The sequence below is a fragment of the Macadamia integrifolia genome, chromosome 14 (genome assembly GCF_013358625.1).
Source record: "Macadamia integrifolia cultivar HAES 741 chromosome 14, SCU_Mint_v3, whole genome shotgun sequence".
In the NCBI taxonomy this organism is placed as follows: Eukaryota; Viridiplantae; Streptophyta; class Magnoliopsida; order Proteales; family Proteaceae; genus Macadamia; species Macadamia integrifolia.
The window spans coordinates 22,614,822-22,639,651 of record NC_056570.1 but is presented as its reverse complement, the minus strand read 5'-3'; the positions used below and the strand labels follow the sequence as shown (position 1 = coordinate 22,639,651).

Below are 24,830 nucleotides of genomic sequence, written 5' to 3'. Positions count from 1 at the left end.
AGTGTTCTACATATGGCCGCGGTTTATAACAAACGTGACTATTGATTTCTCTATAGCCACAGTTTTGTTAAACCGTGGTTAATGATATACAAATGGTCACACTCTCTAAAATCTGCGGCAATAGAGCCTATTTAGCCGTGGTCCTCGGCAACCGCGGCCATAGGCCCCCGCCCAAGTGCGGTTTTTGCCCACTTTTTTTGCAGTGAACCAGAATAAAATATTATTTGATCGTGGAAATGCCATGTCAAGTGCACCTAGGGGTGTCAATCGGTTGGGTCGGTCCGGTTTCGATCGGGCTTAATCGGGCTTGAAGACTTTTAAAGGTTGCACCGTATCCGCCCATTTAACTAATCGGGCTTAGTTAGTGAGGGCATGGTACACTTTATATTCGGTCGGTCGGTCTCAGGCTATAATCGGGCTATTAAAATCAAGCCTTAATCGGATTTTAGTCGGGCCTTAACCGGGCCACGGACATGTTTAATGTTAAACGGGCGTAACCGGTTTTTAAACGGGCCTTCTTTAATTGTTGAGTTTAATTGTATTACTTCTTTAAATAGAGAGGAATCTACTCTCTTCCAAGTCACATATTTAAAAACATCACAAAAAATCAAAAGCATTGATCTAACATCCTCATAATTAAATTATTTAGAAACATCATAAAAAATCCTAAATCCTTATCCTGTCCAAGCATCCCACAATTAAAATATTTAGAATCATAAAAAGTCCTAAATCCTTGTCCAAGCATCTCATAATTAAAATATTTAGAATCATAAAAAGTCCTAAATCCTTATCCAAGCATCCCACAATTAACATATTTAGAAGAATCTACTCTCTTCCAAGTCACATATTTAAAAACATCACAAAAAATCCAAAGCATTGATCCAACATCCTCATAATTAAATTATTTAGAAACATCATAAAAAATCCTAAATCCTTATCCTGTCCAAGCATCCCACAATTAAAATATTTAGAATCATAAAAAGTCCTAAATCCTTGTCCAAGCATCTCATAATTAAAATATTTAGAATCATAAAAAGTCCTAAATTCTTATCCAAGCATCCCACAATTAACATATTTAGAAATATCACAAAAAATCTTAAATTCGTATCCAAATATCCCCAAAGTTAAATATTTAGTTACATGACTCAAAATTATCCTGATTCCGTCCAATCTGGAGTGCTTCAACATCAATCCCACCTAATAGAAAATAGATGAAGCATAAACATTAGTAAATGTAAAGATAAAAGATAGCGAATATGTCATAATCAAAGAACAAGAATGATATTACCCATGGAATTTCACCTAACAGACTAAACATTAGCTGCAGTAGAGGCATTAGAAGATCTTTGTGTAGGTTCTACTGTAATATTAGTATCACCACTCACATCCAAAGACAACACATTCCCCAAAGCATTAGCCAAATCACTGGCATCATCAACCGGTTCAGCTTTAAAAGTGTACAAAATGAAGAAGAGGACATGTAAGATATTAAGATTATGACAAAAAAAATGCGATGAAGCAACATTTGTTTAACGGATGAAAAATGTATATTTACATAGTTTGAAATTACCTCTAAAGTCTACTCCGAACATCCAATCTCGAAGGCAAATCAACGCTTCAACATTTGTAGGCAATAGCTTACTTCTGTATTTGTCAATAACTCTACCTCCAGCACTAAAAGCTGATTCAGAAGCAACAGTTGATACCGGAATAGCCAACACATCCCGTGCCATCCGAGAAAGATCACGATACTTTGATCCTTTTGACTTCCAAAAGGCCAATACATCATAATGCTTGATCGAATCTTTAATCCTTGGCTCTTCTAGATATAAATATAATTCGGATTTATCTTGTATTACAGTAGTAGTAGAACTCTCATACATAGATAGCTCCTACAAAACAAAATAATCAAAATGAATAATGTAATATATTGAATTAAAATATATGTTTTAAACAACCAAAAAAAAAAACATAATGATTTATACCTCCCAATCTAAAACATCTCCAACTGTATTGTCCTCAATAGCATGTGATTGAAATCCCCTCTCTTCCTCAGTTATCTCCATGCACCGGTACTCTTCAAAGAGTCGTGCTAAGGTCGATTTCACAAGGTTAAACTTTTCCATTGCTCTTGAATCCAAACTGTATATCTTCTCAAAAGCATACCTAACAAAGATTAGCTTGTAACGAGGATCAAATACAACAGCAATAGCTAAAATGATGCTATATGAGTCCCAATACTTATCAAACTTCTTTTTCATTTCTTGTGCCATCTTTTTCACATAGTCTTCTCCCTGATTTATCGTTTTCAACAAAGACAAATGTATTTTCCATACATTATGAAAATACAAATTTGTTGTTGGGTACTTTGACCCAGACAATAATTCAGTAATGTCATTAAAAGGCTTCAAAAAGGAACATAAGTGTTCAATCTTTTTCCAATCCTCATTGCTTGGACACACTTTAAAATTTTTATCCACCAACTCTAGTTGTTGAAATGCAGTCTGATAGACAATGGCAGAATCAAGCATGTGATAAGTCGAGTTCCACCTTGTGGAAACATCTCCATGCAACCCTTTCTGACTTGGTATATCCAATTGTTTGCAGCATTCAAGAAACTTTACTTTCCTTGCTTGAGATGCCTTCACATATGCTACACTCGATCGAACAAAATGTACAGATTCATCAATGCACTTCAAATCATCTTGTACAATTAGGTTCAATATATGAGCACAACATCTGTTGTGAAAAAACTCACCACTACACAACAATGCCTTCTTTAATACCAAACTTTTTTTCAAGTGCTCAATAAAACAAAGGTTAGCACCGGCATTATCTAATGTAATAGAGAACAATTTCTTCTCTATGCCCCAATCCAACAACATATTTGAAGCAATTTCACATATATTAGCTCCTGTGTGTGGGGGTGGCATGATGCAAAATTTCAATAATTTTTTATGTAGTACCCATTCTGTGTCAATATAATGACAAGTGAGAGAAATATAGGAGTCAGTGGTTACAGAAGTCCACAAATCAGTAGTCAATGACATTCTACCATTGAAGGAACTCAAAAAATCCTTTATCCTCTTGCTTTCTCTAGTATGCAACTTCAAAATATCAGCCATTTGGGTATTCCTACTAATAGGACTAAATTGTGGGTAAAGATAAGAAATCAAAGCCCTAAACTCTTCATACTCGACGAACACCAAGGGCAACTCATGTCTGACAATAAGTGTGGTAATCATATCTCGAACTACATCTGCATCAATCCTCTTAGTTTTCAGTGCCACATTCCCATCACCTCCACCCACTAACATTTGAGCAACATCATTATTTTTATGCTTGAGGCAAGACTTAAGATGTCTCCTCAAACTACCAGTGCCATTGATAGATGAGTCAGCCAGATATATATTCCCACAAGCCTTGCATTTTGCTCTCTGTCTTCCATCGGGATTTTTGTCTTTAGGGATATTAATAAACTCTTTCCAAACTATGGAAGTTTTTTTCCTATTTCTTGGTAAAGTACTGACTGTAGCAGATGAAACAACTGGCCCAGTATTATGATCAAATGCAGTTCTTGAACTAGACGGACTAAAACCATTCCCTTTGGTTACTTCATTAACAGACATCTGAACTTCTTGATCTTTTTTATTTGACATTATGCAATTCAACTGAATAAAACAACAATAGAATGCAAAATAATAAATATAAATTGAATCTTCCTCAAAATAAAAACAATATTGTTCAAATTCATGTTAACATCATATGAAAATAAATTAAATGAAAATAAAAGAGAACCATATTTTAAAATTCAACCAAATATCTATTCAAAATCGATACTAACCCACATAGCATCTACAAATATTAGACTCTCAAACTCACAACAAACAAATGAGAAACCAACAAAGGGAAGATCAACCGAAAACATTGATCCATCAAAAGTGAATTAGGAAGTGATGTACGGATTTTATTTTCATGAACATAAACACAGTATGGAATTTATGTGATAAATTCATCAAGAAGAAACAATAATGGAGCTCATAAAGCATAGCATGGATTCTTGTCACGAACAAAGAAAAGCATAAATAAAATTTCAGGTAATGGATTCATCAGGCCTTGAGTGGAATGAGTTGCATCTCCCTCTACGGATCTCTCTCCTCCCTCTTGTGAAATGACATATATGCCCCCTAGCAACTTGTTTCAAGCTGTCAATAGATTGCTTAGGCAACCAACTTGCTGGTACTGCCCATCTAATTCATGGGTAAGTCATAGTCGTTCTATGTCCCCCAAGTGACTGGGCACTAGGTAAACAGACATAAAAGCATTTAGTATAGAAAATTGTGAAGTCTCTTTTTTCTTATGAAAAGAGAAATAGAGAAGAAAGATCTATTTAAAACTTAAAGCAATACCTAATAAATCTAATAACTAGTAAATTTTGTATTTTCTACGATTATTAGCCATTAGAATGACAACTGTAAGGTCATTAGTAAGCATCTTGGTAGGAACTTGTTAATACACCACAGGTACATTCATCGGGATCAATGGAACTGCTAAAGACAAGGAAATTTTTTAAGGCAATCTCTAGTATGACTGGTGATGTATTTCCTAATAAGGAGGGTGCAGGGATCATAGTGATAAGTTGAATCTTCATACCGTTTAACACAATTCAGACATTAATTAGCCAACTTTTGGACAATGGACTGCACCTTTAACATGTGTCTAGCTTGGATGAGCAGTGGCAACATTCTATTAACTGCTAAATTATCTGACTGCAGTGAGTAAATATTGTAGTGAGAATCCAGGTTAACACAGCCAAGCTGAGGTCGCCTAAAGTTTTTGTCCTGGAGTTATTCTCATCGGCTCAGTAGAAGCATTTCCAACTTGAATAATATACAACTATGAAAGTTGAAACATCCTGACAACATTTTAAGCCTGCAACAGGTCACAAGGCACAACCCCTACGATTAACTGCAGATAGATAAGACAACTTTGATTTGATTGGAACTACACAAATTGTCTCAAACAATATGACATGTATTTGTCCTGTTAAGGCTCTGGTTCATCATCCCCCAGAGAGAGAGAGAGAGAGAGAGAGAGAGCCAACCTGGATCTCGAGCAGTGGCGTGGACGAAGTAGCCTCTTTGAAGGAGAGCACAGCACAGCAGCTCGCAGCCGACGATGACGACGATGCTCGACCCAGACTCGCAGAGCGACCCAGACTCGCAGAGCACAGCACAGCAGCTCGTAGCCGACGACGACGACGACGACGACGCTCGACCCAGACTCGCAGAGCACAGCACAGCAGCTCGCAGCAGACGACGACGACGACGACGACGCTCGACCCAGACTCGCAGAGCACAGCACAGCAGCTCGCAGCCGACGATGACGACGACGCTCGACCCAGACTCGCAGAGCACAGCAGCGGCCGCGGCACTTCCTTTCCGTTAAACGAAGAGAAGAGAAGAGAAGAGAAGAGAAGAGACTTAACACTAGGGTTTTTGGTTTTTTTCTTTTTAACTCTTTCATATGGGGGTAGAATAGTAATCTTACAACCGGGCCAGGCCGGTGCAAAATAGACCAGTCTCGGTCGGGTCTTAATTGGTCAGTCTCGGTCGGGTGCCCGACGGTCCAAGTATCAGGACTGAGACCGACCGTTTATAAACGGGCCGGGCTCAAGCCCGAAACGTTTAATAAACGGTCCGGGTCGGGCCGGGCTTTAAACGATCGGTTCCGATCGGTTCTGTCGGGTCGGGCCACGAATTGACACCCCTAAGCTCTCATTATCCTTTCCTCTCTTCCTTTTTTTTTTTTTTTTGAGGGGGGTGTGGAGCCTGTGGCACAATGGTTAAGTTGCACTATTGCAACATGTTGGTCACAAGGTTCAAACCTTGGAAATAGCCTCTTCTGCGAAGCAAGGGTAAAGGCTATGTACACTTTGCCCCTCCCAGACCCTACGATAGCGGAAGCCTCGTGCACTGGGTTGTTCTTTTTTTTTAACTTTGGATGCCCACGTCCATCAGCCCACCATTTTACCAAATTCAAAACAACCTCTAAGTCAAGATAGTTGATGGCTGATGTTGCAGTCGACTTTATCAATCCTTCACACATCAAACCATGACAGATGCAGAGTGAGGCTCATTGAGGAGTTAATCAACTCAAAACACAAAAGGTAATCATAAAGGAGTTATCCTATTGATAACTCATGCATTCTGGTGTCTCATGCATGGTTCAAGGTTTCCACTGATACCGTCGAAATTTCCCACATTCCCACGGTATCCCAAGACTCCGATACCAAATACCATGTGACTTTTAAAAGTCACTAGTTTCGACCAGTATCGACCAAAATTCCCACATTTCGACCGAAATATGAGAATTTTCGAGTGGACCAGTGGGTTCGACCCTTTGGGTTGAACCAGCCTTTATAAAACCTTCTTAAATGGGAAACCAAGCCTTCTTATTTCAAAATTTCAACACTCTCCCCATATTTCTTCTTTGTGAAGTGGGAAACTTGGGAAAACACTCAAGACTTTTCCCTTATGCCATCAAATCTTCATTCTAAGCTTGGATCTTGGACATTCATAGCAAATCTACCTAAGAAAGGGAGCTTGGACCAAAAAGGTAAATTCCACCTTTCCCCGAAGTCATTTTTTTATAGAATTTACTTAAAGACTACTTGGAATTGAGTATTGAGTGTTGAGTGTTGAGTGTTAACTCTTGAGACTTGAGACTTGGGACTTGAGAGATAACTCACAATTATGTAATGTTATTATTTATTTTGGATTCATTATATTATGTTTTATTTGTTTCAAATTTTTAATCTTGCATTTCACATTTTTAGTTAGTAACTTATATATGCACTTATGTAGTATAATTTCAGTCAATGACTTAAGGTACATTACCAAAATTTTGTTCAACGCCACAAGTATGACTTTAGTTGTTTTTTCCATGAAACCAATTATGTGAATGGGTTAGAAATGTCTTAAATAAGGCGTACACAAAAAAGAGGCAAAAAAAACAAATTTTAGGGGTCGAAACCAAACTTTCCACCAAACCGGGAAAATTTCCCTGGTTTCCTCGAAATCTCCGTAATTTCGGTCTCCCCAAGGGTCAAAACCCGATATTTTGAACCTTTGGTCTCATGTGAGCCTTCTTTAGGTCACTTACTTTGCCAAACTAACAGAATGAAATTTAAGGGGCTAATATCTAAACCTTTTAACAGGAAGAAATACAAAGATTGCAACAGAGCCATAAATTTAAAGGTGTAAGTCACCGGATCTTACAATTTACATGAATATTTGCATGACAGCCTTCTATAGCATCCATTTTGTGATCATTCTTCAATGTTACTCTTGCATAAGATTGTGTTTTCAAGGAGTTTACATACTCTGTTGCAAGATGCAAAAAATAAAAGGGACAGACTTAATTAACCAGAAGGGTATACATCCTAACAATGCTATCTATTTTATTCACTGCTCATTTCATAATACGCAATTTGTCAAATCCATTATTAGAGGCAAAGCTAAAACGACCAGAGACACTGACCAACTGTAATGCAGTACCGATAGATCAAACATACACTAATGAATCTGAAATAAGCACTCATTTCTTTGGGATTAAGGATTTGAAATAAACACAAATAAAACTGAAAAAAGGGAGATAGTAGGGGAGGGCTGGAACAGCCTCTATCAAAAAGTTTTTCCACCACATTCAAGAAATAACAAGGCATAGTCAATTGTGAATATAGAGAGAGAGATCCTACCTGGGAATACAAGCCACAAGCAAAGATAGCAGCTAGTTTCTCAAGCTTGGATAGAAGGATAATTACCTCTGCATCCCACAGCTCAACTTGAGAGTATTATTGGGACTTCTCAAACTTGTGATCTCATTTCAGTCCTCAGATTCAGGTCCTTAGCTTTTGAGAAAGATTAGAATCCACCAATTTGAGGGCTATGAAAATACAGGGATTTGGGATATCCTGGAGTTGGTAATATCCAAATGCCAAATGGATCGGGCAGGAGAGGACTTTGACCAATTAGTGGATTCCAGCTTGTATCAAAATGGATCCGTAGATCCCATTTGTTAGTTACCATATTGGGACCCAAATATTGGTGTGATTTTACAAAACGCTAATTTAACCCCTTGATCTCTGTAAATTGAGACCTACTAGCTCTAATACCGAGATGAGTAGGGGTGGTTTTGTCTTCTTTTTATTTTTCTAGACTACTATTCCACAATTCCAGTTCTGCCCCTGTAACCTTTAGGTTATTATATATATGAGTGGAGTAGGAGTTACAATACACAAGTTGTAACTCCCAACTGGTTACACATCTATCGCCTCTCTCTCTTTCTCCTTCTCTTTTTCTTTCTTCTAATATTTACATGGTATTAGAGCAAGATCCTTAGGTAGTGCTGCAACTTTCCTCAGGTCTTGTTCAACTCTCTGTCAAAGCCTCAACCATTATTGGTTGATTCATCTCAGAGAATTCTTGGGATTACTTTCCGTTTCGTTTGAAGGGGTGCAGCACCCTATGCTGTTTTTTGGGACTATTCAGGGACTAGTTCATGTTAAGAATTAAGAATTAGGTCTCTTCTTGGTGTTGGTTGAATTGTGAAGTAAAGAGTGCGGCTGGAGTTTCAGATTCAGAGGTGGACAACAAGTTTCAAGGTTTTATCAGGGTTTTCTGACAAAATCGATTTTTGTCAGTGTTTTACAGGTATCAATTTTTGGGTCTCAACAGCTTCTCATAGTTTCTCTATTTTCTGAATATTTTGAAGAATGTCTGAACCACCGAAGAATGTTATCACTGAGGTTGTTTCTTCATCCTCTAATTGTATCACTGAGAAAAGGTTAGAAGGCATTACCAACTTTCAACAATGGAAAAAGTTGGTATTGACTGGTCATGATCACCAGGATCACTTGACAAAGACTCAACCAGCCGCAGATACAGGATCACTTCGGGGAGTGCTCGAGTGGATTATATTTGTAATATATGTTAGGCATAAATAATATCTATGCTCCAGCTTGAGGGGGAGTGTAAATCAAGACCTACTAGTCTCATTACCAAGACGAGTAGGGGTGGCTTCGTCTTCTTTTTATTTCTCTGGACTGTTATTCCAGTTCTGCCTTTGTAACCTTTAGGTCATTATATATATGAGTGGAGTGGGAGTGGGAGTTACAATTTGTAACTCCCAACTGGTTACACATCTATCGCCTCTCTCTCTCTCTCTCTCTCTCTCTCTCTCTCTCTCTCTCTCTCTCTCTCTCTCTCTCTCTCTCTCTCTCTCTCTCTCTCCTTCTTCTCTTTTTCCTTCTTCTAATATTTACAATCTCAAACATACATGTAAGGGTGGCAGTCAATGATTGCATAACTGAACAAATCATCCAGCTCAACAAGACCTTGTCCATAGCAAACCACCCCCCCACCTCCTCCCACCCCCCCCCCCAAAATAAAAAAAACCCACCCACATGCAAATTTGAGCACAAACTACTGATTCTATTCTTTGATCAAATTTCACTAAATATGAAAGAAATACACAAATATATCTAATATATTAAAACATGTGGAATTACAAAAGGAGCTTGCATTCTGAACAAACCCAGGAGTAGACTGACTGATGGAAAAAATACAATTGAGCCAGCACATCACAAGTTAGGTTGAAAGTGAAAATGAAAGACGGCCAACAGAACTATAAAACTCAAAACAAAGACATTGTTAGCTGCTGTTGTTTCATGGACTGTGGCCCTATGTTATTCTTGCTGCCCTCCTGCATCTATATGTCAGGCAAAGAATTTAGGGGTTCCAACCTCCAAGTTTATCTGCAAAACCATATGGCCACCTTTGAGGAGCATTTACAAAACTAAGGACGCTGGGCAAAGCACATAGTTGATAGACATGGTAGTCAATGATTGCATAACTGAACAAATCATCCAGCTCAACAAGACCCTGTCCATAGCAAACCCCACCACCCACCCCCCAAAAAATACCCCCACCCACATGCAAATTTGAGCACGAACTTCTGATTCTATTCTTTGATCAAATTCCACTAAATATGAAAGAAATACACAAATATATCTGAAATATTAAAAAAAGTGGAATTACAAAAGAGCTTGCACTCTGAACAAACCCAGGAGTAGGCTGACTGATGGAAAAAAATACAATTGAGCCAGCACATCACAAGTTAGGTCGAAAGTGAAAAAGACATATGGCCAACAGAACTAAAAAACTCAAAACAAAAACATGTTGTTAAATGCTATTGGACTGTGGCTGTTGGGAATATGCCCAAACTCCTTTAAATGTTTTAGTAATAACAAACAGCCCATAACTTTAACTATGTGCGCTAAGTGGTGGTTAGTACAAGAAGACAGCTCAAGCTATGCATGTTTGAAGAATCAAGTCATGACACGAAGATCAAGAATAGGAGCCTTAAGAGAAGATGAAGACTTAGAAGATGAAAGACAAAAGAGGAATCATCAAGCGATGATGAAGACTTCAAGACTCAAGCCAAGATGAAGACCCTAGGGTAGTCCAGTACTCTTTGTATAGTGTACTCTCTATATGTATATGTGCACGCACTTCATGCATCGCATATCATCATACTAGAATGACTAGAATGACTATATGTCCATCAGTGGTGTAGAACATAATTAGAAATACATGTTCTGTGACTTTCTGTGAAAATCACTATAACCAGACTCAAGGGTATTTTGGGAAACCTTAGAGTCGGTATCAGGAGATGAACCCTCATGGAAGTTGTAAAAAATCGAGTCACGATTCCAACACAACTTGAATCGGGTTAATCCGATGTCAGACTGAAGAGTTATGGCTGAAACACTGACGACTGGTCAGTATGACAGTTGTCTGTCAAAAACAGGACAGAACTGTAGGCGGTCGACCTGCTAGAAGCCCCGGTCCACCGGATGAAAGTCCTGGTCGACCAGCACCTGCCTGGATCACTTCTAATGGCTAGTTTTCTATCTCCAACGGCTCTTTCCGGTCGACCGGCTATCGATGGCGGTCGACCAGTAGACCCAAAATATGACCGTTAGAGTCTGATTTACTGCCTAAAAAGCTCTACTAATCTCACCTATAAATACCTAAGATGCTCCTAATTAATTATCAATTAAGTCTGAGAATTAAGAGCAAAGTTGTGAGCTATTTAATTCATAAAGGCATTCGAATCACTTGAGCAGCGTTGGTCTTCACCAATCCCAAAAGGAAAAGCTCAAGTCTCCATTAAATCTTCCACATTCTCGCTGAGCACATCAGAGCTACAAAGAAGACTACTTAAAAGGTGCATCATTTCATTTGCATAATCATCATTTGCACCACACCAGAGGTAATCCTCTTTATTCCACTTTCCCTATTTTTTGTTTTACAATTCTAAATTGTACTTAGGATTGTATAAGGATCCTCTTATCCTAAAAAGATTAAGGTGACTCTCTACCTGTAAAGGAGATTGTAAAGGGACCTCTCTGCCTGTAAAGGGTATTTGTAAGGATACTCTTATCCGTAAAAAAATTATAAAGGTTTTCTTCCCTACCTACTATACTGAAAGGGAGAACTAGTGGAATACCTTACAAGAGGATTCTTGTAGGGAGTGGACTAGACTCAGATTGAGTCGAACCACTATAAATCTTGGTGTAGTGTGATTGTGACTTTTTCATTCCGTTTAATTACGATCACACTTGGGATAATTTTTTTTTAAGAATTGAATTTATTCACCCCCCCCCCTCTAGGCTATTTCAATTGGTATCAGAGCGGGAGCTCAAATTATTTAAGACTATTTTTGTCTTAAAAGTGAGTCAAGGACTATGGCCACATCCTAAGGACCACCAAAGGGCATGAACGCCTCAAGACCCCCTTACTTTAATGGAGAAAACTTCTTTTTCTTGAAGTGCAGATTTAAGAACTTCGTATGTGGACATAACATCCTCGTATGGAAGGCCATAGAGAATGGACCATACACCATTACTAAAGTTGTAGATGGAAAGGCAATACCAAAGGAAGAAAGGGAGTGGACAGTAGATGACATAGTCCTCATCCAGTACAACTTCCGAGCTATCACATTCCTTCAGTGTGCCCTTAACAAGCAAGAGTTCAACCGGATCATAGCATGTGATACAACCAAAGAAATTTGGGACATGCTCGTAGTCACACATGAAGGTACGGAAGAGGTAAAAAAAAAAGAAGGTAGATCAACTTGTCTCAGATTACGAGTCATTCTTTATGAAAGAAGATGAATCTATTACTTCAATATTTACTCGTTTTACTGACATTGTAAATAGCCTTAAAAGTCTAGGTAAGACTTACACTAACGCTGAAAAATTTAGAAAAATCTTGAGAGCCTCGCCAACAGCTTGGAGACCCAAGAAAACAGCAATAGAAGAAGCCAAAGATTTGACGAAGATATCTCTAGATTACTTGTTGGTGTCTTTACAAACTCATGAATTAGAGTTGAAAACTAATAAACCAACTCCTGAGAACAAAAGAAGGACCATAGCGTTAAAGTCTTCTCAAACAATAGAAGAGGTAAGTGACGACGATGAAGATGAAGAGTTCGACATGGAAAAAGAAATATCTCTCATAACAAGGAAGTTCAACAAATTCCTCAAGAAGAAAGGAAGAATGCAACACAAAAACAAATCCTATGGAGATAAACCCTATGGAGAGAAAGGTGAGTCTAAATTCAAAACTAAGGAAACCTTTTCTAAAGATGTGTGTTTTAAGTGTAGAAAACCTGGTCACTTCAGAACTGACTGCCCACACAAACCAAAGAAGAAGGCTTATGTAGCCACATGGGATTCAAGTGATGAAGAAGAAAAGAGCGACTCCGAAGAAGAAGTCACCAACCTAGCTTTGATGGCTCTTGGAGATGAAGATCAAGAGGTATGCTTGAAGAATAAGGTGGAAGCCGAATGGGTAATCGATAGTGGATACTCCAAACACATGACATCCAACAAGAACTTGTTCTCAAGCTTACGGGACTACGACGAAGGATGGGTCTCCTTTGGAGATGATAGCAGAGGAAAAATTGTTGGAATTGGAAAGATAAAACTAGGAGGTATTTCAATTTCTAATGTTTATTATGTGAAAATCTTAATTATAATCTTCTGAGTGTGAGTCAGCTGTGTGGTATTGGATATAAACTAGACTTTGATGTTTCTCACTGTTATATTAAAGATGCAAATAATGATCTCATTTTAAAAGGATCTAGGAAGAACAATATTTATGTTTGCATGCTTAAGGAAACAAGTTCCTTGAATGCATGTTTGGTTTCTAACCATAGTGAATCCTCATTATGGCATAGAAGGCGTGGACATGTAAATGTCAAGTTAATCTAAACCATTGCATCCAAGGATCTTGTTAGGAGCCTTCCTAAGATCAAATATGAGAAAAATAATTTTTGTGATGCTTGTCAAAAGGGCAATCAAACCAAGTAATGTAAGACTAGATTTGAAACTCAAACTAGACCCAAACTACAAGAAATTTTAAACCAAAGAACAACCAGTCCAATCCCAACAGTAGAACAGAAATCAGAATGTTATCTCCCAGCCCAGCAGAATATCGATTTCAAAAAAATAAGGTTAACCAAATTCCAGTTAACAGTAGTCCTTTAGAATTAAACCAGGAACAGAATATGAGTCCAACCAAGTTCAGATCAATAGAATAATGTAATAGCAGTCCAGAAACTATCAACAGCAAGTAACAAGTCTACCGATTGTAATACCAGAATCTGCAGGTCACTAAAAGACGAAAACAGAGAGAAATATGATGACTCTCAAATCTGGATCGAGTTCTCCTTCTTACCAGCAAAACCTTAGGTTTAATTATCAGACAAAAGTGACCAGCAATCAGTGCTGGAGATAGGTCAACAGTTCCACCCAGAAAAGGCTATCGCCTGGACAGATCTGAAGTAAGAAAAGAGAAATACCTGGACAGCAGTACTTTGTGAATAAAATATGAAATAGAATAACAAACTTAAAGAGAACCTCTTGGACTTCTCGCCGCAAAGAGTCAATTGGATCAAACACCAATTCCTTCAACATTGATCAAACACAAGACCACCACTTTGATCACACACAAAGCAAACTCAAAAGAGCAACAGCAACATAGCTTTTTTCATTCATAAAATCATGGGGCTTAATAGGAGCCCTTCTCTATTTATAATAATGATGAGGGTTACATAAAATAGAAACTAACTTTAGTTTCCAAAAATTGAAATAGGAAACTAAAAATTAGAAACTCACCTAGTTACTAAAACTGAAAATAGAAACTTACAAAATAGAAAGTCCTTTAGTTACTAAAACTGGAAATAGAAACTAGGAAATAAGAAGTACTGAAATTAGAAACTAACTAGGTACTGAAACTAGAAACGAATTAACCCCATCAAAACTAACTAGTAATCCCGTATGTATCCTTAGAGCTCCTCTTTTAGACCCATAAAAGTGGTCCAATACACTCCAAACCACATGGACTGAAGGCCCAACTCATATACAATCCAACCCTAGACTTATTCCTAATAAAACAAGCCTAGTTTGGTGAAGAATCTGCATCACTAAGGTTTCCCATATGTTGAATAACATTATTTCTTCTTCAAGACCATTGGAACTCCTTCATTTGGATTTGTTTGGACCTATTAATGTATCTAGTATGAATGGAAAATATTATACATTTGTAATTGTGGATGAGTACTCTAGATACACATGGACTGTTTTTCTTAAAAATAAAAATGATGCCTTTGATAAGTTTGTAACTTTGTGTAAAAGATTACAAAACCAAAAAGGGTATATAATAACCTCTGTGAGGAGTGACCATGGAGGAGAGTTTGACAACATAAGTCAGTTTGACTTATATTGCAATAAGTATGGAATTGACCATAACTTCTCCGCTCCTAGAACACCTCAATCTAATGGGGTTGTTGAAAGGAAAAACAGGTCACTACAAGAGACGGCTAGGACAATGCTCAATGAGTATTCCTTGCCTAAATATTTTTGGGCTGAAGCTGTGAATACAGCTTGCTATGTGCTTAATCGAATAATTCTCAGACCTTCGCTTTCCAAGACCCTATATGAGTTGTACTTTGGTAAACTACCAAAGGTGGACTACTTTAGGGTATTTGGTTGTAAGTGTTTCATCCTAAACACTAAAAACCATCTTGGAAAATTTGATGCAAAATCTGATGAAGGAATATTCTTAGGATATTCTCTCAACAGTAGAGCATATAGAGTCTTTAATAAAAAGTCATTAATGGTTAAGAATCCATGAATGTTAGATTTGATGAATCATTGCCTAATGACCTGAATAAATCTCTTGTTAATGATGATGATACTATGTTTGATGAGATAAAGAACAAAGTGAATGATGTCTCTCTTGATGATCCTAAGGTAAAAGCAAAAGAAATTACCATCGAAAAAGTAGAAACACTTTCTAGGGAAGTTATTCCACATAGGAATCATCCCTTAGAAAACATTATAGGGGATCTAGATGGAGAAATCCAAACTAGATCTAAATCCTGAGAGATATGCAACCATACTGCATTTATCTCAAGGATTGAACCCAAGAACATAGAAGAAGCACTAAAAGACAATGATTGAATTGTTGCTATGCAATAAGAGCTTCAGCGGTTTGAAAGATGCAAGGTATGGGAACTTGTCCCAAAACCTGACCACCACACCATCATTGGTGCCAAGTGGGTCTTTCGTAATAAACTGGATGAAGATGGGAACATAGTAAGGAACAAAGCTAGATTAGTAACCAAAGGGTATAATCAGCAAGAAGGAATAGATTATGATGAAACCTATGCACCTATAGCAAGACTAGAATCCATTAGAATGCTACTTGCTTTTGCATGCCATAAGAATTTAAAATTATATCAAATGGATGTAAAAAGTGTTTTCTTGAATAGAAGAGGTGTACGTAGCTCAACCCCCTAGTTTTGAAAATCCAAAGTTTCCAAACCATGTTTTCAGACTTGAGAAAGCCCTCTATGGACTCAAACAAGCTCCTAAAGGTTGGTATGAAAGATTGAGTACTTTCTTAATCGAAAGTGGCCTCTCAAGGGGGAGGATTGACACTACCCTGTTTGTGAAGAACAAGAAAGAAGACAAACTTATTGTTCAAATTTATGTAGATATCATCTTTGGCTCAACCAATGAAAACATGTGTACTAATTTTAGCAAAAAGATGAGCAATGAATTTGAAATGAGTATGATGGGAGAATTAAACTTCTTCCTAGGACTTCAGATTAAACAAACTGACAATGGCATCTTTATAAACCAAAGTAAGTACACCAAGGAGCTTCTAAAGAAATTTGACATTAATAGTCAAAAATTTTCAGACACTCCGATGAGTTCATCCTTGAAGCTCACCAAGGATGAAGATGGCATTTCTGAGGATGTAACTAGATGTAGAGGTATGATTGGGAGCCTTCTATATTTAACGGCAAGTAGACCAGACATCATGTACAGCGTATTTGCATGTGCTCAATTTCAAGCCGATCCTAAGAAATCTCACCTCACTGCTGTAAAAAGAATCTTTAAATATTTAAAAAGCACATGTGATGTGGGATTATGGTACCCTAAAAACCAACCCCTTGACTTAGTCAGTTTCTCAGATGCTAACTTTGCTAGCTGTCATATCGACAGAAAAAGTACCAGTGGTACCTGTACTTCCTTGGCTCTTGCCTTGTCTCTTGGTTTAGCAAGAAACAAAACTCCGTTGCTTTATCCACCACCGAAGCTGAATACGTCGTGGCTGGTAGGTGTTGTGCCCAAATCCTTTAGATGAAGCAAACTCCCCAAGACCTTGGGGGTGAAGTTCGAATCATGTCCAATTATGTGCTATAACACCAGTTCCATTAACTTGAGTAAGAACCCTATCTTACACTCAAGGGCAAAACATATAGACATTCGACGCCACTTTCTGCGAGATACCATTCAGAATGGCGATGTCTCCCTTGCGTACATCGAAACCGAGAAACAACTCGCAAATATTTTCACTAAACCTCTAGGTGAAGAAAGGTTTTGTACCTTAAGGAAAAAGCTTGGAATTTGCAACCCATTTGGGTGAAGATGAAATCATTTCCCATTCATGTACAAGCCCCTGAGAAGCCGAATCTGAAGCCCCACCCTCAAAAATCCCTTTTTCGGAGTTTTCTGGCAAATCCTGCATCTGCCGGTCGATCGCCAAAAATGAGCCGGTAGACCGCCACTGACCGAATGGTCTTCCGATCGACCGCTCACACCTACCAGTCGACCGGCGCCACCGAAAAACTCGTTCTGGCACTTTTTTAACTCGATTTTTTAGTCTCTTCTCTCATTTTAAGAGCCCCAAACCACTTATAAACCCATTTCGACCCTCTCTCTCTCTCTCTCTCTCAAAACCCTAGCCCAAACTAAACCCAAAACCTAGATCTACAAATCTCCCTTCTCCTTCCCAGAAAACTTAGATTTCTTCTCTCTTTCTCCACATTTTCCTTTTATGGCCTCTCGACGCCCCCTCAGGGCGAAGAAATCGACAGCTAACAAAGGGAAAAGGAAGGCTTCAAGCTCTTCCATTGGAGACAAATGGTTCTCTTCCTTAGATGCTCGCGAATGTTGGGAGATGTACATAACTCGCCCAGTAGAGCAAGGTAGAACAATCAACACCACTTCTCTCACAAGGTATGCTATCAAAGAACACTTTGATGCTTTAGGTTGGGGAAACATCCTCAAATTAGAGACTAAGTGCTACCCACACCTTGTGAAGATTTTTTATTGCAATCTCACAGTGTCTGGTGATGATGACACTCTCCTCCTTCACTCTTATGTGAAGGGTGTCTCTATAGATTTAGACATTACAACCCTAGGAGAAATCCTAGACATCTCTGTGGAGGGACCTTTGAAATTCTACCATCCCAAAACCTTCATTGAACAATTCATGGACATTGACACTATCTATTCAAACATTATGAAGAATTATGCCAATACCCACAAAATTAAGCCAAAGGAATTGATTGACCTGGGGAGGATTGTGAACCTTATCATCTCTTACAATATCCTACCTAAAGAAGGTCACCGAGATGAAGTTCCTCCCTTCCATGCTTACCTGATCTACTGCATTTGTCAAACTGTAAGCATAAATCTTCCCTATATCATCCTGATGAATATGGTGGCTTGTGGAGATAAGCTCCAAAAGGGAACTCTCCCTTATGGAAGGCTACTCTGTCAAGTTCTGAACTACTTTTATGTGGATTTCTCTGACGAAATATTTGAGCCTTTTTCCCAAGAGATTGATCTCTCCACTATTCGGAAAATGAGCCTCCTCCCCAAGAAGTCAACTACTTCCAAGAAGAATGCTGCTGGACCAAGTCAGCCTCAAGGACAAGGAAGTGATGACTCAACTGCATACACGACTGTTGCTGATCTTGAGAAATTTGGCAACATCACTCTTGCTCAGCTGGCAAAAATGGAGAGAAAGAAGAATGAAATATTAAAGCTCCTCATAGAAGAAGATGCAGATGAAGAAGAAGAAGAAGAAGATTAGAATGAAGAAAATAGGGTGATCATTACTCTTTAATAGGATATGTTTTATGACCATTATGTTTAAACCTCTGTTTTTATTTTATGTTTGAGCTGGAACTCAGTTCTTGTCTTTTCTTTTACTTTTCTATGGAATCCTATGTGCTGCACTGCTAAAGTAATGCTTATTTTAATTCTCAGATGTGTGGTATGTTTTGAATGGTGGATATCTAATTTTAATTCTAGCACATATTCAGGGGGAGCATCTACTTTCTAATATACTGCACATGTCTTATCTTTTTCCATGCCAACCTTTTTGCTATTAACAAAAGGGGGAGAAAGTATTGCTTATGTGGAAATCTTGCGGAAATATTGTCTTTGAAATGATATGTGATTACTTACATTTAAATTCTATATATTCCACTGTCATTTCTTATGGTTGTTTGTCATCACCAAAAAGGGGGAGATTGTTGGGAATATGCCCAAACTCCTTTAAATGTTTTGGTAATAACAAACAACCCATAGCTTTAACTATGTGTGCTAAGTGGTGGTAAGTACAAGAAGACAGCTCAAGCTATGCATGTTTGAAGAATCAAGTCACGACATGAAGATCAAGAATGGGAGCCTTAAGACAAGATGAAGACTTAGAAGATGAAAGACAAAAGAGGAATCATCAAAGATGATGAAGACTTCAAGACTCAAGTCAAGATGAAGACCCTAGGATAGTCCAGTACTCTTTGTATAGTGTACTCTCTATATGTATATGTGCACGCACTTCATGCATCGCATATCATCATACTAAAATGACTATAGGACATTCCTTAACCTAGTGGGAAGTCCATAGGTGGTGTAGAACATAATTAGAAATACATGTTCTATATGACCTGTGAAAATCACTATAACCAGACTCAAGGGTATTTTGGGAAACCTTAGAGTCAGTATCAGGAGATGAACCCTTCATGGAAGTTGTAGGAAATCGAGTCACGATTCCCACACAACTTGAATCGGGTTAATCCGATGTCAGACCGAAGAGTTAGCCGAAACACTGATGACTGGTCAGTATGACAGTTGTCTGTCAAAAACAAGACAGAACTGTAGGCGATCGACCGAACCTATCCGAGGCTAATGGCTAGTTTTCTATCTCCAACAGCTCTTTCCAGTCGACCGGCTATAGATGGCGGTCGACCGGTAGACCCAAAATATGATCGTTAAAATCTGATTTACTGCGTAAAAAGCTCTCCTAATCTCACCTATAAATACCTAAGATGCTCATAATTAATTATCAATTAAATCTAAGCATTAAGAGCAAAGTTGTGAGCTATTTAATTTATAAAGGCATTCGAATCACTTAAGCAGCGTTGGTCTTCACCAATCCCAAAAGGAAAAGCTCAAGTCTCCATTAAGTCTTCCACATTCTCGCTGAGCACATCAGAGCTACAGAGAAGACTACTTAAAAGGTGCATAATTTCATTTGCATAAGCATCATTTGCACCACACCAGAGGTAATCTTCTTTATTCCACTTTCCCTATTTTCTGTTTTACAATTCTAGACTGTACTTAGAATTGTATAAGGATCCTCTTATCTTAAAAAGATCAAGGTGCCTCTCTACCTGTAAAGGAGATTGTAAAGGCACCTCTCTACCTATAAAGGGGATTTGTAAGGATACTCTTATCAGTAAAAAGATTGTAAATGTTTTCTTCCCTACCTACTGTACTGAAAGGGAGAACCAGTGAAGTACCTTACAAGAGGATTCTTGTAGGGAGTAGACTAGACTCAAATTGAGTCGAACCACTAAAATCTTGGTGTAGTGTGATTGTGACTTTTTCATTCCGCAGTTTTATTTACGATCACACTTGGGATAATTTTTTTTTAAGAATTCAATTTCCACTAGTATAACCCCCCCCCCTCTAGGTTATTTCAGTGGCCCTATGTTATTCTTGCTGGCCTCCTGCATCTATATGTCAGGCAAAGAATTCTGGGGTTCCAACTTGTTCCACTACAGAAGCATGTCCCCAGGGTGGAAGTTCCTAATCACTCCCTCCAAGTTTATCTGCAAAACCATATGGCCACCTTTGAGGAACATTTACAAAACCAAGGAAGCTGGGTAAAGTACACATGTTGATAGACAATAGGTTCTCAGTTATTTTAACTAGAACTGTATTTGATAGAAGTCAAAAGCACGACCATTGCAGCACCCAGAACAAAATTGGTTCTTTTGAAGAAGTCAAAAAAAAAAAAAAATCTAAGAATTAGTATTTCTTAACGAATTGAAGTCCACCTCCAGGACCCTTTTAGACTGTAGGAGTAAGACTGAGTGGCCATACAGGCCCTCCTTTTAGTATGATCTGAAGAGCAAGATATAGCCTAGAATAAGCTCGCATCATTAGTTAGTCATGCATTTTGTTTTCTTCAATAGTATTATTATGTGTTACATTTGAATTGGATGATGTTAGTAGGAAGATAAACCAACAAAACATGCCAAAAAGGAGTTCAGGAGAATGGGCCATTGTTGAAGATATCCCACTACATTAGGACATTTGTCGCTGCATAATTGGGGTACTAGAGAAGATGGACGATCATTTAGGGAAGAAACCCAGCTGCTTTAGATCCTCAATTATCTCAGAGTGAGACAGTTAGATGGAATCTCTAAATAATAGAAACAAAACCAGGTTAGGTTAATCCAACTGAGATATTTAAATTTGAAAAAATCTGTTATCAAGTATCTCTTAATCAGAAGTAATAGTTCCCAAAGCTGGTGCACTGAGGGCCTGCAAGGTTCTAGCCAATAGGAGCTACCTCATCTACTTATTAATTGGTACTTGTTCCAATGGTGAATGACCATTGACGTTTTTATATGAGTTGAGAAGAGTTGGATTGTTTCTATAGTGTTTTAGTCCAAAACCAAAGAAGGGAAGAGAGGATCTTCTATGCAAACACATTCAAAGAGAGAGAGAGAGACAGAGAGAGAGAGAATGCAAGTCTATCAAACAATGTTATGCAAATGAATCAAACGGGTGATTTCAAAATTCAGGGAGAAGGAAAGAAGAAAAAGACGAATGGCCACTGTACCACAACAAATAATTTATGTAAACAAGGGCTTCCACTCTCCCTACCCACTCGGCCAAATTCCGAAACAAAAAATATGGAAACAAGCAAAGGGCTCTAATATCGTAAATGTATTATGAGGTGGCACCGGGAGGCGATTCTATTGTGAGAGTAAACTTCCGATAAATGTACCTGGTATGTGTATTAAGTTGGGACATCACTTGGGGATCCATGTTGAAGGGATTGTTCCTGCCTTTTACTGCAAGGCAAAAAGGTTTATTGCCATGTTAGACTCTGATGGGTTTAAAAAAGAAAAAAATAGAACATCAGAGATGAAGCATGCACATGAATCAACAACTAGGCAGCAAAGAAGAAATAAAATATACAACTATGTTTCAAATTACAATTCTATTAAATGGATAGGTTAGTTTGATTTAAATTGGAGGATGATCAGAATATGCCATGAAATCAGATGAAAATTGAAACTAAGAAATTAACAAATTTAAAACAGGACACAAGACGGGGGCAAAAGAACTAAATGGAAAGTTGGAGGAATCATTATGGTTATTAGTTCAGGAACAAGACAACGGCAGACAATAAATGAGGAAACTTACTTTTTATACACTTTAATAAGTGACATTGGTCTCTCATAGCCATCTTTCTTCTCTTGAGGCTTCGACTTCCCTGCCTGCCTTGATTCAGGCTTCCAGTTAGCTTTGGTGAGAGACTGACCAAGAAGGTCTGCAATATCTGTTGCCATTGCTGTAGCCTTCCTTACATACGGGAAATTGTCCTCCTTAAAATGATGTGATAGCCATAAATACATAGACAACACTTGATGCTTAGTCTCGAGATCAAGGAGCTCTGCATCATTATTAGCAGAGCCCTTGGGCATGCCCATTGCTATAGTAACAGGGATATTTTGGCTGTATGATGAAGCAAACCTCAGAAGATGGTACATAGCTTTTGGATCTCTAATATTAACTGGAGCAAAGCAAAAGTTAAACTGGTCTTGCAAAGATAATCCATTCACTTTCTCCAACATCCTTGCAACCTTCTTTACATGATCATGTTTACACAAGAAGTAAGAACCATCAAGGCGGCAGTTCTCACCAAACTTTTCCAGAAGTTGGCAGAAAGGAACATTGAGAAATTGTCCAGCGAACAACTCAACTTGCTCAAAGAAAGGGAAGAGACCAACTTTTGTAACTTCATCAAAAGGCTGCTTCAAGCACTCAATCAGGTAGTCTAAATCATCCAAATGCAAGGTGGTTGTGAGTCCATCAGGATAAATGCTGCCTCTCCGACCAGCCCTTCCGGCAATCTGCTTCACCTGCGTCGCAGGCACTGGAACCATCTTGTCACCGTTATACTTAGAAAGGCTATAAAAGACAACTCGTCTAATGTTCAGATTCAAACCCATCCCCACAGCATCACTTGCAACCAGAATATCATACTCATTATCTTGATCATTGAACAAGCTAGCTTGCTGCCGCCTAGTCTCTGGAGGCAAGGCACCATAAATAACACAGCAACGGTGTTTGGTGAACTTCTCAATTGCCAGCTTGACTTCAAATATCTCTCTCCTTGAGAAGGCAACTACACAGTCCCCAGGTCTGACATTTCGGAGATCTCCCAAGAGAGTCTTTGCTTCAACCACAAGAGGCTTGAACCTCTCATAATGATGTTCAACCAACTCATCCCCAGTATCCAAGCATATCTTTCTGACAATTTTAAGAACACTCGGATCCCCACACAAGTGTATCTCATCAGCCTTTAGTCCAAGCAAACCACGAGTCCAAGCATATCCTCTGCAACGATCACCCATCATTTGGATTTCATCAATAACAGCCACATCATACAATTCTTCTGTGGAAACCATCTCAACAGTACATGCAGTATGGTTAGCAAAAGGGACATTCTTCTTTTCTTGTCCAGTTTGGAGACTACAGTAGACCCCTAGAGCATTCACCTTGTCAAAGACTTCCATGGCTAAAAGCCTCAGAGGACTACAGTAAATACCAGTCTTTGCTTCCATAAAACGCTGCAATGCGTTGTAGGTTTTACCACTGTTGGTTGGACCACAGTGATACACGATTTTGCGTTTCATAGCCCGTGCAAAAGGGAACCAAGTATAAGGTTTGGTGAGATCAGCAGAATCAATCATTCCCTTGAAACGCTTGATTTCTTCAGGGAATTCCTCCAAGCAAAACTCAACAAAAATTGGGAAAAGAAACCTCTCAGCTGATTCAGATGGACCCAATGATACCAAATACTTGGCAACATCTTCAGGGCATTTCTTGAAGAAAAAAGTCCGAAACTTGCTAGCCGCAGTAGGATAAAATGAGGCACCAATGTAGATAGCAAGAGCCTGGTTGGATGCCCAACCAGATTTCGCAAAACACCGGAAAATTTCAACCGAGGTATCCCAATTAGATCGCGTAAGCTTCGACTTCTTCTCAGACGACCGAATGTCCCTGTAAATCTCAACAGGATCACGAGAACCTACATGCTCAAAACTAACACTATCACTATTTCCAGGACCATCTTCCTCCTCAACACTTTCACGTTCAATCAATTCCGAATCCAGGGAACTATACTCATCAACTCCATTGACATTCTCGACAAAAGTTGAGAACTGCTTCCTATTAAGAATATCAATGTCTCCAGGTAATAAGGACTCTAGATGCCTCAAAACGTTCGGAACTGTGTGTTCCAAAATGAAAGACGGAAAAGCGTAACTCTTCCTGTAATTTGAATACCTCCATTTCTCACCAGAATGGAATAATTGACCGGAAAAAAGCAAAACCTTAACCCTAGATATGTTGTTTCTAGATGAAATGATTCGAAACAGAGATGTTGCAGGACCTCTCACCATTGAAGAACTCCCTCTCTCTCTCTCTCTCGCTTCACCTCCTCCCGCTCTGGGGCCTTTCTCCCTTTGCTTGACCTCCTCCTCCCGCCCTTGGGTCTCTCTATCTCCCACTCTCCCACTCTCCCACTCTCCCTCTCTCTATGTTTCTTCACTTCCACGGCCACGTCCCGCTATTGGGTCGGGTAGAGTTTAGTCGGGTCGGGAAGAAGCTTGTTTTAAGTTCGTTGTGGCCCTCTTTGGTATCATTTTTATTTTGGGTGATTTACATCAACCCCTGTCATTTGCCCAAATTACATAATCCCCTTAAAAATCGAAATATTTAAACCCACCCAAACTAACACCGTTTGAGAGGTGTTAGTTTTAAAATATAAAAAGACGTAATTACCCCTCCTCCTCTTCTTCTTCTTTTT

At 38.6% G+C, this 24,830-nt stretch overlaps 2 protein-coding genes across 5 annotated transcripts; both read right to left on the bottom strand.

The window, feature by feature from the left end:
• Nucleotides 1–1,168: 1,168 nt before the first annotated feature.
• Nucleotides 1,169–2,127, bottom strand: LOC122061638 (zinc finger BED domain-containing protein RICESLEEPER 2-like). The gene is made up of 3 exons (XM_042625043.1): nucleotides 1,986–2,127; nucleotides 1,571–1,892; nucleotides 1,169–1,447 (listed from the first exon to the last, which is right to left on the bottom strand). The coding sequence occupies exons 1-3, from the start codon at nucleotides 2,124–2,126 to the stop codon at nucleotides 1,311–1,313; spliced, it is 600 nt and encodes a 199-aa protein (XP_042480977.1). The 5' UTR covers nucleotide 2,127; the 3' UTR covers nucleotides 1,169–1,310.
• On the bottom strand, nucleotides 1,169–24,535 carry LOC122061637 (DExH-box ATP-dependent RNA helicase DExH18, mitochondrial-like). Of its 4 annotated transcripts, XR_006134695.1 has the most exons (4): nucleotides 22,160–24,535; nucleotides 21,738–21,804; nucleotides 7,281–7,385; nucleotides 1,169–1,197 (listed from the first exon to the last, which is right to left on the bottom strand). XR_006134695.1 is itself a non-coding variant. In XM_042625041.1 (3 exons), exons 1-2 carry the CDS (start codon nucleotides 24,421–24,423, stop codon nucleotides 21,750–21,752), a joined length of 2,319 nt encoding a protein of 772 aa, XP_042480975.1. In that variant the 5' UTR covers nucleotides 24,424–24,535; the 3' UTR covers nucleotides 1,169–1,197; nucleotides 21,738–21,749. The 4 variants fall into 4 exon arrangements, 3 of the variants coding, with proteins under 3 accessions (XP_042480975.1, XP_042480974.1, XP_042480976.1); XM_042625041.1 differs by lacking the exon at nucleotides 7,281–7,385; XM_042625040.1 differs by lacking the exons at nucleotides 1,169–1,197; nucleotides 7,281–7,385 and adding an exon at nucleotides 9,474–9,817.
• Between the last annotated feature and the right edge of the window lie 295 nt (nucleotides 24,536–24,830).

What these genes read in the sequence shown, in the direction of transcription:
- LOC122061638 (XM_042625043.1), bottom strand. Translation starts at nt 2,126, where the DNA reads ATGGAAAAGTTTAACCTTGTGAAATCGACCTTAGCACGACTCTTTGAA. An exon ending in GAGATGTTTTAGATTGGGAG is followed by an intron (nt 1,893 to 1,985) that starts GTATAAATCATT and finishes TTTGTTTTGTAG; the next exon opens with GAGCTATCTATGTATGAGAG. An exon ending in GTTCGGAGTAGACTTTAGAG is followed by an intron (nt 1,448 to 1,570) that starts GTAATTTCAAAC and finishes ACACTTTTAAAG; the next exon opens with CTGAACCGGTTGATGATGCC.
- LOC122061637 (XM_042625041.1), bottom strand. Translation starts at nt 24,423, where the DNA reads ATGGTGAGAGGTCCTGCAACATCTCTGTTTCGAATCATTTCATCTAGA. An exon ending in CTTATTAAAGTGTATAAAAA is followed by an intron (nt 21,805 to 22,159) that starts GTAAGTTTCCTC and finishes TTTGCCTTGCAG; the next exon opens with TAAAAGGCAGGAACAATCCC.